The 16,446-nt window shown below is 42.4% G+C and overlaps 2 protein-coding genes across 2 annotated transcripts in view; both read right to left on the reverse strand.

Annotated features, from left to right (window-relative positions):
* Positions 1-1,511: 1,511 nt before the first annotated feature.
* Positions 1,512-2,459, reverse strand: LOC122170446 (olfactory receptor 5AS1-like). Its single transcript, XM_042837265.1, has one exon. The coding sequence runs from the start codon at positions 2,457-2,459 to the stop codon at positions 1,512-1,514; it is 948 nt and encodes a 315-aa protein (XP_042693199.1).
* A 6,769-nt stretch (positions 2,460-9,228) lies between these two features.
* Positions 9,229-16,446, reverse strand: part of LOC122170486 (SITS-binding protein-like) — a 12,023-nt gene continuing 4,805 nt past the window's right edge. Inside the window, exons 7-10 of the mRNA XM_042837356.1 lie at positions 15,254-15,390; positions 13,379-13,500; positions 12,327-12,506; positions 9,229-9,402 (exon numbers count right to left, since the gene is read on the reverse strand). Coding sequence (XP_042693290.1) covers positions 9,229-9,402; positions 12,327-12,506; positions 13,379-13,500; positions 15,254-15,390 — 613 coding nt within the window. The remainder of the gene's footprint in view (positions 9,403-12,326; positions 12,507-13,378; positions 13,501-15,253; positions 15,391-16,446) is intronic.

The following is a 16,446-nucleotide window of genomic DNA, read 5'->3' on the forward strand; positions in this document are numbered from 1 at the left end:
AAGTCCATCTAGTCCCAGCCCCTGCTGTGGACTTATTGCCCCCCACCATATCAAGCTGCCCATGGCCCCATCCAGTCTAGCCTTGGGTTGGGGATTCACAACCAGGAATCCAGGGATGGGGGAATCCACAACCTCTCCATGCAGAATGTGCCAGGACCTCACCACCCTCTAAAAATTCTCCCCTAACATCTAACCTGCCTGTTGCTGAATATTGCTGTGCTGTGCCATGAACATATTGCGACTTTTGACTTTATCACAGTGCAATCTGGGGAACATCACTGAAGATACTGAGCAAATATAGATAGCTGGTGACATTCCAACAACATAGCTCCATGAACAAGTTAAGGGTGTTCTCTTTAATGACACAAATATACAACCTACCATTGAACACCAGGCAGTGCCATTGTGATAAGATAGGTCCAAGTCCAAGACCAGAAGTCAGCTCACAAGTAAGGGCTAGGATCAAGTCTGGTGATCACCAGGTACATTCAGAGGGTCAAGGCATGGCTGGAGTCAAATGAGAAATTCAGCCCATGGGTTGAGATCTGGATCAAGATGCTCTGTGAGCTAAGCAAAAACTAGGGCTCCTCTAACATACATCAAAAGGAGAATAAAAGCAACACCCCAGACTTGGGCTTAAATAAAGCTCCTGAATGTGGGGGGTGGGGGTTTCAGGTGAGCCTGATCAGGGCAATTAATGCTTGCTAAAGCACTGTGAGTCCTGACACAGACACTTATAGTGTGGCTTTGAACCTTGATAAAATCCTACAAATGTCTGCTGATTATCATAAGGAACTTATAATCAAAGATATTGAAGAATCATTAAAAAATTGAACATTTTTATTGTGCATTAGAGCTAAAGACACTTTGAAAATGTTTTAGTACGTTCTCAGTCACAAGCAACAAAAGAAGTTTTACTTTCCAGATGCTGGAAAAAAAGTTATTCCCTCCATCAGAGAAGGAAAACCATCATCTGAAAGTTTTCAATTACTTTATTCAATTTAAACATCTGCAGTCAAAAGTAGACATAAATCACTTTCCAGAAAAAATGGATCACAGTCATGCCTCTGAATAGGTGTTACAAAATACCTCTACAAAAAGTACAGGTGAGCTGCTTAATCCAGAATACAATTGCTCTATTTTTAACAACCAACCGTAAGTTCTTAAATGCATGACAGAGGATTCATCTATGAAATATGGAGGTTGAAGGTAACCTCGCTAAATGTAAGAAATGTAAAACTGTAGATGCCCGTATCTGGGAGTGATTCCCTTTGGTGAAATAGCAGACAGACAGTTCTTGAAATAAAAATTAGCCTTATTTTAGGTTTCTGCCTTAGGAAAATACTCACTACATAATCCCTTTTTTATTTCCAGCAACAACAAAATACAACTGTGGAAACCAGTTAAGATGGAGATGATAGGAAAAACAGGAACAGGTATCAGACAGATTTAATGATTGCGCAGCGATGAGCCAGAGCTACCCTATCAGCACTTAGATGTAGTTTTTCCTGCTAAGTAAATGACTGAGAAAACACTTTTCTCTCTAGTGACCTTCTTAAGGCTTCCCTCACCTCCTTGTTCCTCAAGCTGTAAATCACGGGGTTCAGCATGGGAAGGATGACAGTGTAAAACAAAGCAATCAGCTTGTCGGTGTCCAATGAGTAGCTGGAGCTGGGCCGTAAGTACATGAAGAGGAGGGAGCCATAGAAGAATCCAACAGCCATGAGGTGAGAGATGCAGGTGGAGAAGGCCTTGTGCCTGCCCTCTGCCGTATGGAGCTGGAGGATGGTGCCAAGGATGCAGGCGTAGGAGATGACGATGACCAGGAAGGAGCTGGTTTGTATGAAACCGCACAAGGTGATGAGAAGCACTTCGTTAACCGTGGTGCTTGAGCAGGAGAGCTCCAGCAGTGGGGGAATGTCACAGAAGAAGTGGTTGATGGTGTTGGAGCCACAGAAGGACAGGGTGAACGTGAAAGACGTGTGCACCAGCGAGGTCAGGCCCCCACTGAGATAAGCCCCAGCTACCATGGAGGCGCAGGCCCGGCGCGACATGGCAACGGAGTAGAGAAAAGGCTGACAGATGGCCATGTAGCGGTCATAGGCCATCACAGCCAAAAGGAAGCACTCAGCATCAGCCAGAGCAGCAAAGAGAAACATCTGTGTAGCACAACCAAAGAAGGAAATGTTGGTGCGCTGCGCTATGAGATTCACCAGCAGCTTGGGAGCAATGGTGGAGGCATAGCTGAGGTCTAAGAAAGATAAATTGCTCAGGAAATAGTACATGGGCGTGTGAAGACAGGCATTGAGCCGGACGAGTATGATGATGCCAGCGTTGCCCCCCAGCGTGGTGACATAGATGAGCAGGAAGAGCCCAAACAAAGGTAACTTCACCTCCCAACGGTCAGTGAAACCCAAGAGAATGAACTCAGTCACAGCAGTGTGGTTTTCTTCAAGCATTTCCTGCCTTCATCTTGCCCCCCCAGGTCAGCACTGTCTATCAGTTTGTTGCTCAAGAGACATTGTGGTAGCACAATTATTTTACACAAAATATCAAAAGCAGCAAGCAGTGACATAGTGCATAGTTAGACGTAACAGTTGATAAGGACGTGGAACAGGAATTTCTGCAACGCTAATTCCATGAGAAGTTCTCCATTCGAGAGAGGTCGAGAATGAACCTATGTAAAATTGGTTCTTTTAAACATTTTAAAATATTTCAAGCAAAGAATAAGGTCAATTCGAGTTCTATGTGTTGCACAGCTGAGAGAAAACATCATTTCATGCAAAATAAGCAGGAGATACACACCTTAGTGAAGCATGGGGATCGGACAGGGGATTCTGTTTTGACATTCTATTGCACGTTACTCCACATCTTTTCCTTCCTTATAAATGCTTTACATGATGTGAGAGATGGGGGAAGGCTCTTCTCTCAGTCAGCTCACTTTTAGCACTGAAATTAAATGATGAAACTGTAGATTGAATATTTTCCACAGTGAAACTTTTTAGAATTAATGACCATGTAATTGTTTTTTGTTCAAGATATACACTTTTAATTTAAATTGCTTTCAAATGTGTGCCGCAGAACACATTCCTCCAAATGCATTTAACTTAAACTTCCAAAAGCAACTTTTACTCCTTTCAACATGAACTTGAGAAAGGATACATTTTCGTTCATATTTCTACTTACAATAGGAGATCCACAAAGAGACATGCAGGCAGAACTCACCAAAATGACGGCAGATTCCAATGCTGTGTAGACCAAAAACACAGTGAAACTGAAATGTCAACATTTGGTCCAAATAACCCCAAAGAAAACAAGTCAGCAAGAAAACACTAGGAGCCCTTCAGGATGAGTAACCAAATGCAATTCAAAAATAAATTTTTGCATAGATACAGAAAATAAATGAGGCAACAAATTAGGCTGAATTTGGACATACACAAAAACACAGCTTCCTTTCCCCATTGCTTAACCAGACCTTGCAGCTGGAAGAATTTGCAGCCCTGTTTAGTAGCCTAAGTGCCAATCTGAGTCCTCTCAAGTCCATTTTTAAGGTGGACATCATTTACAATCATCTGTTTCTCTTTTTTTAGTGCAACAAATATAGACTGGGTGAGCAGCACACATCCATCACCACACTTTTGGAGAAGCAAATCTGAGTAAGCTGAATCACCTCTTCAAAGACCCTTCTGCTGTAGGTGGGAAGAGGACATGTTGAAGGGTCACTTCTGAAACAGGAGACATCTCCTCTAGGATCTGATGTATCTTCTGCACTTGCCTCTTCTCTCCCTTTCTAAGGACCTAGAGTGCCTAAGCCCATGGTTTACATCCCTGATGAAAGGTGACTGTGGATTTTTAGGTGAAGCTTGCTAAACTCACTGACACAGACACTTTCAAGCTCTCACTGACCCTATATGATTCTGCAGAATTCCAGTGGAATCACTGCAGCCAACAGGTAAAGCAAAAGCTCAGCAGTTTCTTGGAAGGAGCAGCAAGTCTTGCCCAAATTTAACCTCCACACACTGTGGCAATGAAGAAATGCGTGCATAAATGCTAGAGGCAGAAGCTATTTTCCCAAGCAGGAATCTAGGTAGGCAGCATCCTTGCTCTTATCAAGCACAGGCTATAACCCCTTAAACAAGCCAGGCAGCCTTCACCTGGAACTGAAAAAGAGTTTGTTGCACTACTATTAGATAGATGTTATGAAACCAGTGGGGTCAGGGAACCACATTGTCTGTTGCAGAGGTTCTCTTAATCCCAGCTACACTGCATCAGTGAGAAGCTTTTATTTGCCATTCACAACAAGTCAAATCTTTTAAAACAGGTGCACTTCAGAAACAAATGTTCTCATAGATACAGAAAATAAATGAGCTGCTAAATTACTTTCCTTGCTGCCTCTCCCTTTCTCATCTTTCACCTGTGCCTCAACAGACTGGAAGTCAAGCATAACTTACTTTGTTTTTTGCTATCCTTTGGAGATGGCATGTCACTTCGACAGAAATAATGGAAAGGTCATCTACTCTCCCTGCAAAACTGAAGCACTGGAAGGAACCTCAGTGATAATAAGACCTGGCAAGAGGTCACATTATTGCAGCAGCTAAATCAACCAGCCACCAGTGAGTGAAGCACCATTACAGTTAAATGCTGATATTTCCTCTGTTGTCCCTTCTTGCCAAAGTCAGACCTACCTGGGGAGGGTGTGAGGACCATCTCGCAGCCAGCTGGGCTTGTAGCCATGGCAAGGTTTTAATGCAGCACCGATGCGACACCAGGGACGTGGTCCCTGCTGGCTCTTCTGCTGGATTACCTCATGGACAAAGGACAGCTGTGCTCTCTGCTGCTGCTGGAAATAGAACTTCAAAGGGTATGGGTTTGCTTTTAGCAGCAAATTTCATAGCCTTTTCCTTTATGAGCTGCAGAGTATCCACATTAATGTTGTTCTCCATGAGCTTTTAGGTTGGAAAGGGGGTTGCAATTTTAAAAATAAAAAAACAAACAACCACAACTTACAACACAACTGAAAACATCACCTTTTCCCACAAATCACTTAATGCAGCCCATGGAAATACCCAAATCTAAGCCATTTGAGCCCTGCTTTGTAACGATCAAAAAATCCTCCTGTTACAACAGGAGAGAACTGAACGAAGACAGAAACGGGACTGCAAACTGTGAGATAATAGACACAAAGGGAGAAGGGTAACACATGAACGTGGACATGTTTAGGAAAGAGCATGTGCATGTGAAATATTGGGTCTTGATGAAAAAAACCCAGCAGACTGAAGCAGGGTTGTTACTTACCATCTCAGAAGTGGAGGGCAGAGAGATTATCTGCAGCAGAACAGGAAATCATTCTGTGAATGTTACATGTTGCGTTTTTCCTATCATAAAGAGAGAAATAACTGATAAATGGTACATACCAGTGTAGTTGTAACCTTCCTTCCTCTGCAAGGGAGCAAGACACTGATGGAGCTTTATTGCAGAAAATCTGTGAAAGCTACGTGAGCATGATCTGAAAGGGGAAGCAAAAAATACCTTTGTTTCTGATGAAAGCACAAGAAGCAACTGAAGCCATGTTTTTGTAGGCTGTTCTTCCCATGATTAGTTTGTTGGTTACAATTTTCAGCAAGGCCAAATCTTAAAATAGTAATAATATCCCTAAACATTCTTCTGTGGGACTCCACAAAGAACCTTAATCAGAGCTGAAAAAGATATTAAAAAATTACATCCACAAAAATTTCCAAAGACTCTGCTCTGCTCATCTATACTCATTTTCCATCTTTCTTGAGCTGTGTCCCCAGGTCTGAATGCAGTGTTCCAGATGGGGCTTCACAAGAGCGAAGTAGAGGGAGACAATCATCTCCTTCTCCCTGCTTTCATCAGAGCTGAAAAAGATGAATAAGGTGAAATACCTGAAGGCAATTGTCCCTGCCTGTTTATGCTCACCCCAGGCTCCTCCATGTGCAATTTGAGGAACCTGTGTAGAGCTTTCTATAACCTTCAGAGTCTTGTGTACTGCAGTGTTTGGCATTATATATCTGAGATTTTGCTGCTAGTGGTGTTTCAGCCCAAACTACTGAACAAGCTGAGTATGGCTCAAAAAGCATGGCAAATTGTCTTCCTATATTTGGGCTGGTCTTGCCCATTGCCCACTGCCATGTTGAAAGGGAATCTCAGACTTCTACGAGTTTAGAGTCTTACAGTCATTTTGAAGAAACTCTCTAAATCTACTGGAGACCAAAATCTTAGATTTGATCATAGGAAATGATTAAATCTCCTGGAGACAAGGAAAGTCTTAATGTTGACTTGAGGACTTTGTCTTCAAGTCAGCTTTAGATAAGACTTAAAGTGTGCTAGCCACTAAATCTTAAAGTTGACTTCAGGAAAATCTTAAAGTAGAGTTTTGGAAACTGCTGAATTTTGCTAGAGGCTCTAAAGGTAGTCTTCAAGTCATCTTTAAGTATATTATACAATTATGTAATTTTATACGTATTTGTAAGTACACACACAAAATTTTCAAGGCAATTTCTGCCTTTCCAAGAAGAGTTTGTTGTGGGAATACAAGAAAAACCGTTCAGAGCAGAAGCTGTGGAGCAAGATAAACAGCATGAGAACCAAGGACACCTCTAGAAGTAGAAGGAACGTCTCACGGCTCTGACTGGACAAGTGCCTGTGTGAACGGTTGAAGAGTGTTTTGTAGAATGCTCTGTTGACATGTAAAGGTGGATGGGAAAGTTGTAGGGGTGGATGGGAAAGCTAGAAAAAGAAAACTTGTGAAGGTATAGAAGTGATGTGAGAACTTGTAATAGACGATTTGGATCATTCACATCTGAGTCCGTGCATCAGATGCTACAGTCTGTGGCCTGATGCACTTCCTCAGTTATCCACATTCCTCATCCCTGCTGCTGGGAGTTTCTGCACTAGAAGGCGTACCAGGACTGGATCCATTCTTTCATTCCTTTGGGAACACAATGGCACATGCCTCATGTGCAAATAAAGCAAGCCCTGGGGCAGCACCATCCAAATGGACAAATACCAACAATAATAATAAACAAATAAAAATAAAAAGCATGGAGATGGACTTTGAAATAGCCAGTGCCACTGATTTCAGGACAGTTCTGTACCTTTTGGGCACTTTGGCAATCCCCATGCAGATATACAGCCCATTACACCACTCCAGCAGACCTGTAATTCACCATTGCACCATGAATGTTGTAACTCAGAACTGGAACCCAAATGTGCACCACTGACAAAGGCTTTCAACAGTACATCTGAACCACTTAAATATAGGGAAAGGAAAGGGAATGGGAAAGTCATTTCTTTCACCCCCCAACTCCTCCCCCCCACCCCCCCCCCCAAAAAAAAAAATAAAATCACATGCTTAATATAATGGAGAAAAAAAAAAAAAAAAAGATGCTAGGTTCTCAATCATTTTTGCCACCCACAGCAAATAAGGCAGCTTTCATTATTTATGTCCTGGAATTGTTTTTGGCAAGTGGAAACATTTGTGCCTCTTAACACAGGTACAAAGAAGTAGACATGAAATGGAGAACGCATCACCCAATGCCCAGAGACACTAAGACCAAGGTGGGCCAGTACTTTAAGTCAAGGATACATCAGTAAACATTCCATAAACATGACGATGACTCCATATACAGTCTTTAATATCCAATTGCTCGTGAAGTAGAAAATGCATTAGCAATATGATCTTAGCTGGCAATGACATGACAGCACCCTTTGTAACGTGGAAACAGCCCATTCACAAAAAACCCCAGCACATCAGCATCACAGAGCAGGAAACTCAAATTATGCAAAATTTTCTCTAGAAACATGGCCTACCCTATTAACAGTCAGAAACAAATTGGCTACTCACTTTGTTACATCACATGGTGGTGTTCTATTTTTTAAACATGCATCATGTGTGAGCTTTTTATTTGTTGTTATTATTTTAATCTTCAGCCAGCCTCTTGCCTGGATTCAAGTTAGTGATTTTTCAGAGGCCAAGCATAGCAAAAACTGATAGAGTTTTCAGTTTGAGTTTGAGGAAGGTCTGGAGAAAGATGCCAGCACCATTGGGATTTGCAGTGATTTAATCTGTGCACAGAAACTTGTGCTCCACATTTTCTATCCATCTGAAGCCAGTAAGATTTAGGGCTTTATCCTAAACAAAGATTCAGCACACTGGGTTTTGCTTCAAACCAAGTGAGTGAACCAAAACAGGGCTTTTAGTTTCCCACAGACTGTGATCTGTTAACTCAGATGCAAGCCTCCAAAACCTTCTCTCTGTTTATCCATGTGCTACTCTGTATCTTGGGTTATCTGAAGAGCTAGCATAATCCACTTCAGTGCTTATTCAACATTCCTAACATCTACTTTGCCCATGAAGATCACAGAATATCCCAGGTTGGAAGGGATCTATAAGGAACTCCTGGCTCCACACAGCACCATCCAAAAATTTTCTACTGGACAGGCTGGATCCAATGGTTCCCACTCGTACCTCAAGAAATAATTGAGAAAAAGCATAAAATTCGACAATTAGTGAAGAGTAGTGGATCAGGCACGCTGGAGTTTGCCTTATAGGTAATGCATGGGATGCTGGGTCCTGGGTTCTTTATCCCAAAGTGAGCAGCCATCCTGTCCATCCACATCAGGCTCTATTAGACATTCTACTTTGCTTGACTGAGTTGCTCTTCAAAAGAAACTCACTGAAATTCACATCATTTTCCAATTATCATCCAAGTCACTCACTCACCACCAAAAGCTCTTTTGGAGGCCCATTTGCAGCATCAGATGAGAGAAAAAGGTAGCATTTAGCATGTGATGTCCATGCACATCAATAGTACTGTCGTTTCCTTTGTGTAAACTTGTCTTTAAATGCATAAATCCCATACCAGTAGGTGATGTTCATTTCTATCAGATTCTGGAAAATCCACTATTGTGAGGGCTGGATGAGCCTGTCCAATTGCATACACACAAATATCTGGGAAAACCCCAGAAAGGTTTAAGTGAATGTGGTGTGGATGTTGTCATGGTTTTTATATTTGTGACCAAGCTGTATTGGTGTTGTTTAAGAATAGCAGCAAATAATAAATGATTCAAAGAATTTTTGCTGAAATAATAAAAAAAGTAGTCTTGGAAAAGTGCAAATAGGCTGAAACATCTTTAAGGAAGAGCAGACCACATTTGGCCAGTGCTGAAGGTGATCAGCTTCTTTAAACCCGAGACAATCTGAATTTAGGAGGTCTTTACAAAAACTGGCACCTCTTCAAGGCTGACAGAGTAGTTCCTGAGGACAGTGCCTCCATCAAACACACGAGCACTGTTGGTGTCCCGCCACCGGCACCCTTCTCCAGGCAGGTAGATATCTCGCCATGTTTGCCCTTTTTCTGTTATTGGAGCCACCAGGACCTGCAGTGAAACAGGGAAAGAAAAAGTAACTTAGCAGGGTCAGTTGAGGCAGTGGCAGAGAAAATCAGCAACTTTGGCTGCAAATGAGAGTATCCACGTGCACAAGCAGCAGAGGTCATTGTTCCCATGGGCAAGGTTTACTAAACAAGAGTGGGAAGGGGTGATGCAATGTCCCTCTTTTGACCAAGCTGTGAGAGTCTGTCCAATTTGTATTTTGGAAGAAAAAACAACATCAACAAGTTGTGTAGTCTCCGTCCAATGCATATTTTGGAAGAAAAAGACTCCAGAAACCACCCAAGCCATATTTTAGAACACCTGAACTGAATTAACATCAGAAATCTGAAGATTTCAGAAAACAAAGCTTTGGCCTAAAAGTTGAGCAGGCCAGGATGGATGCAGGAAGGCTCAGGCTTATTCAAAGCAGCTTTTGAGGAGATTTTATAGAGTTGTGAGGAATTTGGTGGCATACAACCCTTTAAGCTGTGGAGGGAATTATTGGCAGTCATGGGAATTTCTCTTTTCTCCCCTGACCAAGTGCTTGGGGGGATCCAGTTGAAGACACTTGAATATGACCTAATCAAGAATCAAAGACAATCTGACACCAAGACATGCAGAAACTTGGATTTTAATTAGAAAGAAACATTTTGTGGGATCTTTAGTTCCAGGTTGCTCAGAAGGTGGGATTCCAAAGCCATCCTCTCTGGGAGACTTAGTCTGGATCTAAAGCCTAGGAAGAGCTTTGCTCAGTAAAAACAACATAACAGATTATATCTCAAGCAACATGGAAAGGAAACTATGAAAGGAACCATGAAAAAAACAAACTCCAGGAAAGCCAATAAATGAAGAAAAATGTATCAGAAGGCAGAAATAATGTGTGAGATCATTCAAGTCCTAGTACTCTATTTCTTGTACTCTTGGTCAATCCCTTCACTAAATGTGGATGATCCCTGGGCAGCAATGTCCTGAGATGACATCATGGTGTTTGGCTCTCTTTAGGGAACACTCTGGACCCTCTTGGCTTTTATAAATGTATTTGTCAGCACAACCCAACCTCTTACAGCTTCCACTTTCACTCAGACAGCGCTGATGTGAAGTGATGCTGTTGGGTTTTTTTTGTTTGTTTGCTTGTTTTTTGTTTGTTTAACAGTGCCACTTGTTTCCTTGCTATTATGTATCAACACTCTTTCCTGGAAGGATTCAATAAGTTGGAAGTGTGCTGCCAAGACACGCAGATTACATGGGTCTGGAAGTAATGAATGTAAAAATCAGCCTAACAAAAAAAAAAAAAAAAAAAAAAAAAAAAGGGTTTCAAACCAAGGTGATCCTGCCAGGCCAGAGTTACTGCAAAAAAAAAGTCTGGGTGACAGGAGCAGGAAAACATTGGTGATAGCACAAAACCATCTTTATGAGCATCTTGCAGATATGCTCGCATGCAACATGATGCTCAGAAAGTTTATCACAGCATCCTAACACTTAGCCTCACCTCAAAACACACCAGGACAGAATTACCTTATGTATTTTCCAGTAAATTATTATTAATCATACTCCAAATGGCACTAAATCAGGCTTTGGATTGCATCTGGATTCTTCCAGCTGCCAAAAGCCAGCCTGGAAGTCAAAACATCCCCATCTGGGCTCTCCTCCCTGCCAGCTCGGTCTCTTTTGAAGCAAAATCATGTGAGGTTTTGCTGGCCTCATGTGGTACTTTATCAGAAATGCTTGGCCCTGCCACACTGATGGAGCAACCCTGATGTTTTACCGTATTTTGGGAGCTCTCAGCCAAGCCATATCTTTGCAGCTCCTGAGAGAGAAGGCTGCTTGCTGTGTTTTACCGGGAATCTCACTCTGCTAACACACAGCACATTTCTGCCCTGCCATTTCCATTGCATCAGGGATTCTTCCATTTGAGTAATCTGGGGAGAAGAAGCTAAGTTTTAACTTGCTTGCAGTTATAACCAATACCATCACCACTGCCTGAATATGCACTCTGTAGTACATCAGGACCAAGGAAATGTCTCTTCTCTCAAACAGTGCCATTCCAATTCACTCATGCTAAAGATCTGTAGTTTTACAACGCCCACCTGATTACACAAGCTTGTAAAGTAGGAGAATATTTTATCAGTTTTCTGCAGTGATGTAAATTTTCCTTGAAAACAACCCTCCCCCCAAAAAGCTATAAATCAAATCTACAGAATTTGCAATAAGAAAGTCAAGCCTCCAGATTTTAATATTGCAATATTGATCAGAGACTGCAAGCAGAACCTGAGAAGATAGATAACTCTGCAACAGAAATTGCTTTGCTGTTAAAACAAGCAACAAGCTTGAACTTGGCTTTTGAGTTTTGGATATTCTTAGGTAGATTGTACCTCCTCCACACTCCTTGGCAGCATCCCTGTGCAAAGGCAGCACAAGACTTTGCTGCAAAGTTAATGTATGAATAAATAATTGTGTTTTCAAGAACAAAATATACAATAAAGTATATATTTATATTCCTACGTATATATATACATAGTAACTGCCAAAATCTTGAGCTACTGGGATCAAACTAGGTTCTGTGAGCCACCATCAACCTTGGATGAACCCTTGGCTTGTAGCTCCAAGTAATGGAATTAAAACCCCCAAAAGATATGAAAGAAATAAGCAATGATGACAATCAGGAGATTCCTTTTGCCACAAAGGGCTGAAAAATACCTTGACATTAAAAAAAATAAAAAAAAAAAAAAAAAAGTCCTGTTGACTCTCCATTTTGAATACATTCTACATTTCAAAACTGAAGGAGCCAACAGGACTCCATCAACATCTCAGTTTTGAGCACTCTCTATTTGAGCTCTGTACTTGAAGAGGGTGTGAAGGAGTGGACAACTGCAGGAAGCTCTGTATTTTCCCAAATTACCCTTGAGAGAAATTGTCTCTACATTCCCTACCTCATCTCCAATGAGAAATTCATCCTCAATGGTGAAAGCAGTTGGGTCCGTGGGACTGAGCCACCACACCGGGCGGAAGATAGGGTACCCTGAACTAAGCCATTCCTTGCTGTATTTTATGATGAGTGGCACCACAAAATTCCTGTGTCTCTGTATGCATTGCCGGGTAAGATTCAGAACCTGCACAGGAATGGGAGATAAAAGGAATACCTGGTAAGAGGAATCCACAGCAAAGCAAGAGGAAAGAAAACAGATCTTTCCTTAGGGAGAAATCTCTAAATTGCAACATGGCAATCCTGATGGCTGACAAATGGGATTGAGATGGTGGGTTTTTGCCCATTTAGATCTGAAAGCTGGCTGTGGGGGTGACATCCTCTGGGGTGCTGATGTCTTTAACAAACTCTTTTGTTGCTGGTAAAGTGATCTAATGGCAGTCTCTCAATATTTAAGGAATCACTTCCTCCTTGGAGTGCTCTAGTGGCAACACCTCTGGGAAAACTCTACCAAACATTTTAAGAAATCATAGAATCATAGAATGGCTTGTGTTGGAAGGGACTGCAAGGATTAATAATTTCCAACCCCCCGCCACAGGCAGGGCCACCTCCAGATCTGGTACCAGACCAGGCTGCCCATGGCCCCATCCAACCTGGTCTTGAACACCTCCAAATCTTGAAGACAAATCTGTGGGCTTCATAATAGTGTAGTTATCAACTATTTGACCAAATAATACTTAATTCCAGCAACAAAAGTGATAGAGAGACAGGTGTGATATTGTCACACCTACAGGCGTTGTGGGTACCAGCCATATGGTTGCATATAGCCAAAGCATGAAGTGGTGAAAACTCACAATAGTTATGCAGAAAAAAAGCAATGTTGAGATCATGCAATAATTCCTTGCAGGCTTTCATGGGTGTCATAATTAGTACAGTGAATTTTAGCACCAACTTTCCCCAACAGGGGCTACTAATGGCTTTTTATTTTATGGCTTTTAGGGTGTAATTCTTCCTTAAGGAACAGATGTGACCTTCTTTGCAGGTCATTGGTGTACATACCCAGTAGTCACAGCAGAGCCAGGGTGGTGTGCCAAAGGCCATCACAGGAAGGAACGTCACAATCTGCAACCACCTCACATACAGCTCCGGGTCCCCTGAGGTGTCACCAGCCAGGCTGCCTCCTGCCAGGGACAAGGAGCTGAGCAGAGCTGCTTGGGGATATCTGATCACAGGAAGGGTCAAAGCAACCTGCTCTTGATGCTAGCAGGATGCATAACCCCACTGCAAGAACAGCTGAATCCCCACTCCTGGATTTTCCTTGCTTGACCCCTTTTTGAATGTCCTAAATAGAGCTGGAGATGTTTAATGGGAAAATACTAGGAATGAGGTCTAAGGAGATAGTTTCTAAATTATAGCAGAACATTATGAAAAGGAATTTGTCTTCTGCAAAGAAAAATATATCGTAAAAATAAAGGTTTTTCCTGCCAATTCGATGTGCAAATCAGAAGCATCATGGAAAAATACTCTCAATGCTGCCACCTAATTTGATATTCAAGGGGAAAAAGCAGGTGGCACAAGTTTTCACTCAGATCCTGCACTAGGATAAATTGCAATCACCAAAGTGTAGATGATAACACAACCCAGCAAAGGAAAATAGTCAGGTAGAACCTGATAGGATCACCTAAAGGAATGGGGCATGTAGAGGATAGACAGCAGGAAACCCCAAAACTTGGCTTCACCAGGGCACAGACAGTAATATGCCAACAGCAAAGGGCAAGGCTGGAAAAAAGCCAACAGTCCTCAGAAAATAACACGTGATGGGAAAGGAAAGATGTTGGTACCCCATGAAACAAGGCTGAAATATGTACTTTGTGTCATGTTCATAGTGGAAAGTAATGAAGGGGCAGAGTACCTATGATTGATCAGAAATGTAGTGGAAGTAGATTCCAGTTCCTCCCAAGAGCACCAGAGGGAGGTTTGGAAAGGACAGAAGGGGATGGGTAAAGAGAAGCATCCCCAGGGGACATCACTCTGCAGTCTGGGGCAGCTTTCCCCAGGGGTGACAAAATCCCATCACCAAACTGCTCCATGGGGGCTTGCACAAACTATCCTCAAATCTTTGTTTTTCTGGAGGCTGTGCGCCATGACCCCATTCCCTGCAGAGTGACGGAGTCTCTCATCCTCAGTCCCATTGACATTAGCCAGCAGACTTAGCATCTCTTCAGGATGCCGCTAGCACATGTGATTGCCCAAGCCTTGTCTTCTAAGGAAAGCCAACTAAAAATAGAAGCCAAATTGAAAAATGCTCAACTTAAAAACAAAAAAAAAAAAAAAAAGGCCCCTTTTCCAGGGCTGTCTGCAGCTCTGCTGGCTCTGACTATCTTAAGCATGGCCTCTGTGATAACTTCTGTGCTTGTGGTGAGGTCTAAACAAATAACATTCACCTCCAAGAAGAAGGGAGAAATGAGCTGCTCGACCCCCATTAGATGATTGTGTTTTAACCTCTAATTATTTTTATTTAAAGATCACATGTCGCTGTGCTTCAGAGCAGAAACACAGACTTGAATCAGGACTGCTGGCATTTTAGGAATAGTTATTTCCCATCTGGGAGCCCAAGCATGCTGGTTTCCAGCTGGAAACCTCCTTGCTTTTGTCAGCTCAGTTTTAGCATAAGCAACGCATGCAATGAAAGATGTTTGTATAGGGCATCCCCTGAGAGCTGGTTGCCTGTTAAGATTAACAATGTGGTGTTCTGCTTTCAGTTCCTCAGCCCATTCCCTAGTAATCTTCCATCCAACCAAAAGGGGGTTCTGAGAACAACATTCTTGAATCCACTCTATAGCCACTGAGCCCATGCTTCTCTCACATGGAGGGCTACAAAAATACCCCAAGAAAACACAACGATAGCAAGCAAGGAAGGAAAGAAGACATTACCCACTGCATCAGGGATGAAGAAGTTGTAGCCCAAAAGGCTGTAGTGCAGCGCGGAGGGAATTAACCCCTTCAGTCCAGCGTGGCTCCAGTCTGAGTGCAGCGGGCTCATCTGGACAAAGAGCGGTAGGTGACTAGATCTAAGGGGAACAAGCACAAACCCAATGCATTTAGAAGGAACTCCATGGAAATCCTACAGCTGTCTTGGCAGTCACTATGGTCAAACGGGTTCCTCAGCTATTGAGGACCTTTGTGAAAGGGAAGCCAGTGCTCTCCAACTCATCTCCCACCTGCTGCACCTGCTGAATTCAGCCACTTTAGTTCTTCTTGATGGTGATAGATGATTGGTGATAGGTCTAAGTGGTCTTTTCCAACCCTAATGATTCTATGATTCTGGAACATTTCCCTAGATCTTCTGCTCAAAGTTTTCATCCTCTTGGCTTGACTCCATGAGATTTGACTCCCCATCTCACACTCATCCTCTTGGCACACCCTCGTGGGAAAAGTCTTCAAAAATCATACCCAGGACACAGACTGGGGTGTCCCCTCAGCCCTGGTCCATGAGATGCTCCAAATCTAGAACCTGAACCCCACTGTGATGCATCCTACAGGGAGTATTTCTCTTCCTAGCTTGCATTCATGCTCATCTGTTTTGCATTGAGGGGCCATCATTACTGACAGTGGATTTGTCTGTCTGCCAGAGAGAAAAATTATTTTCCCCATGTTATTATTATTTTCCAGTAACACTTCTATGCATGCAGTTTACTTGGAGGGGAACATGTCACCAAATTGCCCAGTATAAAAGACAGAACACTGCCACTGCATTTCTGGCAGCCAAAAAGCTCCAAGTTCCAAATCTTCATGACAAGACTTAGCTCCAAAGACTTGGAGCTCATCTAACCGAGGAGGATTCAGCCCTGATTCTATCCCCTTCTGGATGGGCTAAAAATACCCAGCTATGGGCTATGCAGGTCAGAAAACTGCAGTCATTTGGCACCACAGACCCTTACCGCTATGGGGTTTTGCAGACTTTCCCTCCCTCCTTAAATGCCCGTAGAGGCTACAATGGATTTCTATTGCATCTAGCATTAATACAATTAAGCATCATTGTGTTGGTGCATTTTTATGCCCTAAAGCATTATTCAAAAATAACACTAAAAAAAAAAAAAAAAAAAAAAAAAAAAAAAAAAAAAAAA

The sequence above is a fragment of the Centrocercus urophasianus genome, unplaced genomic scaffold (genome assembly GCF_019232065.1).
Source record: "Centrocercus urophasianus isolate 14NV4802_14NV808 unplaced genomic scaffold, USGS_Curo_1.0 seq_7, whole genome shotgun sequence".
NCBI lineage: Eukaryota > Metazoa > Chordata > Aves > Galliformes > Phasianidae > Centrocercus > Centrocercus urophasianus.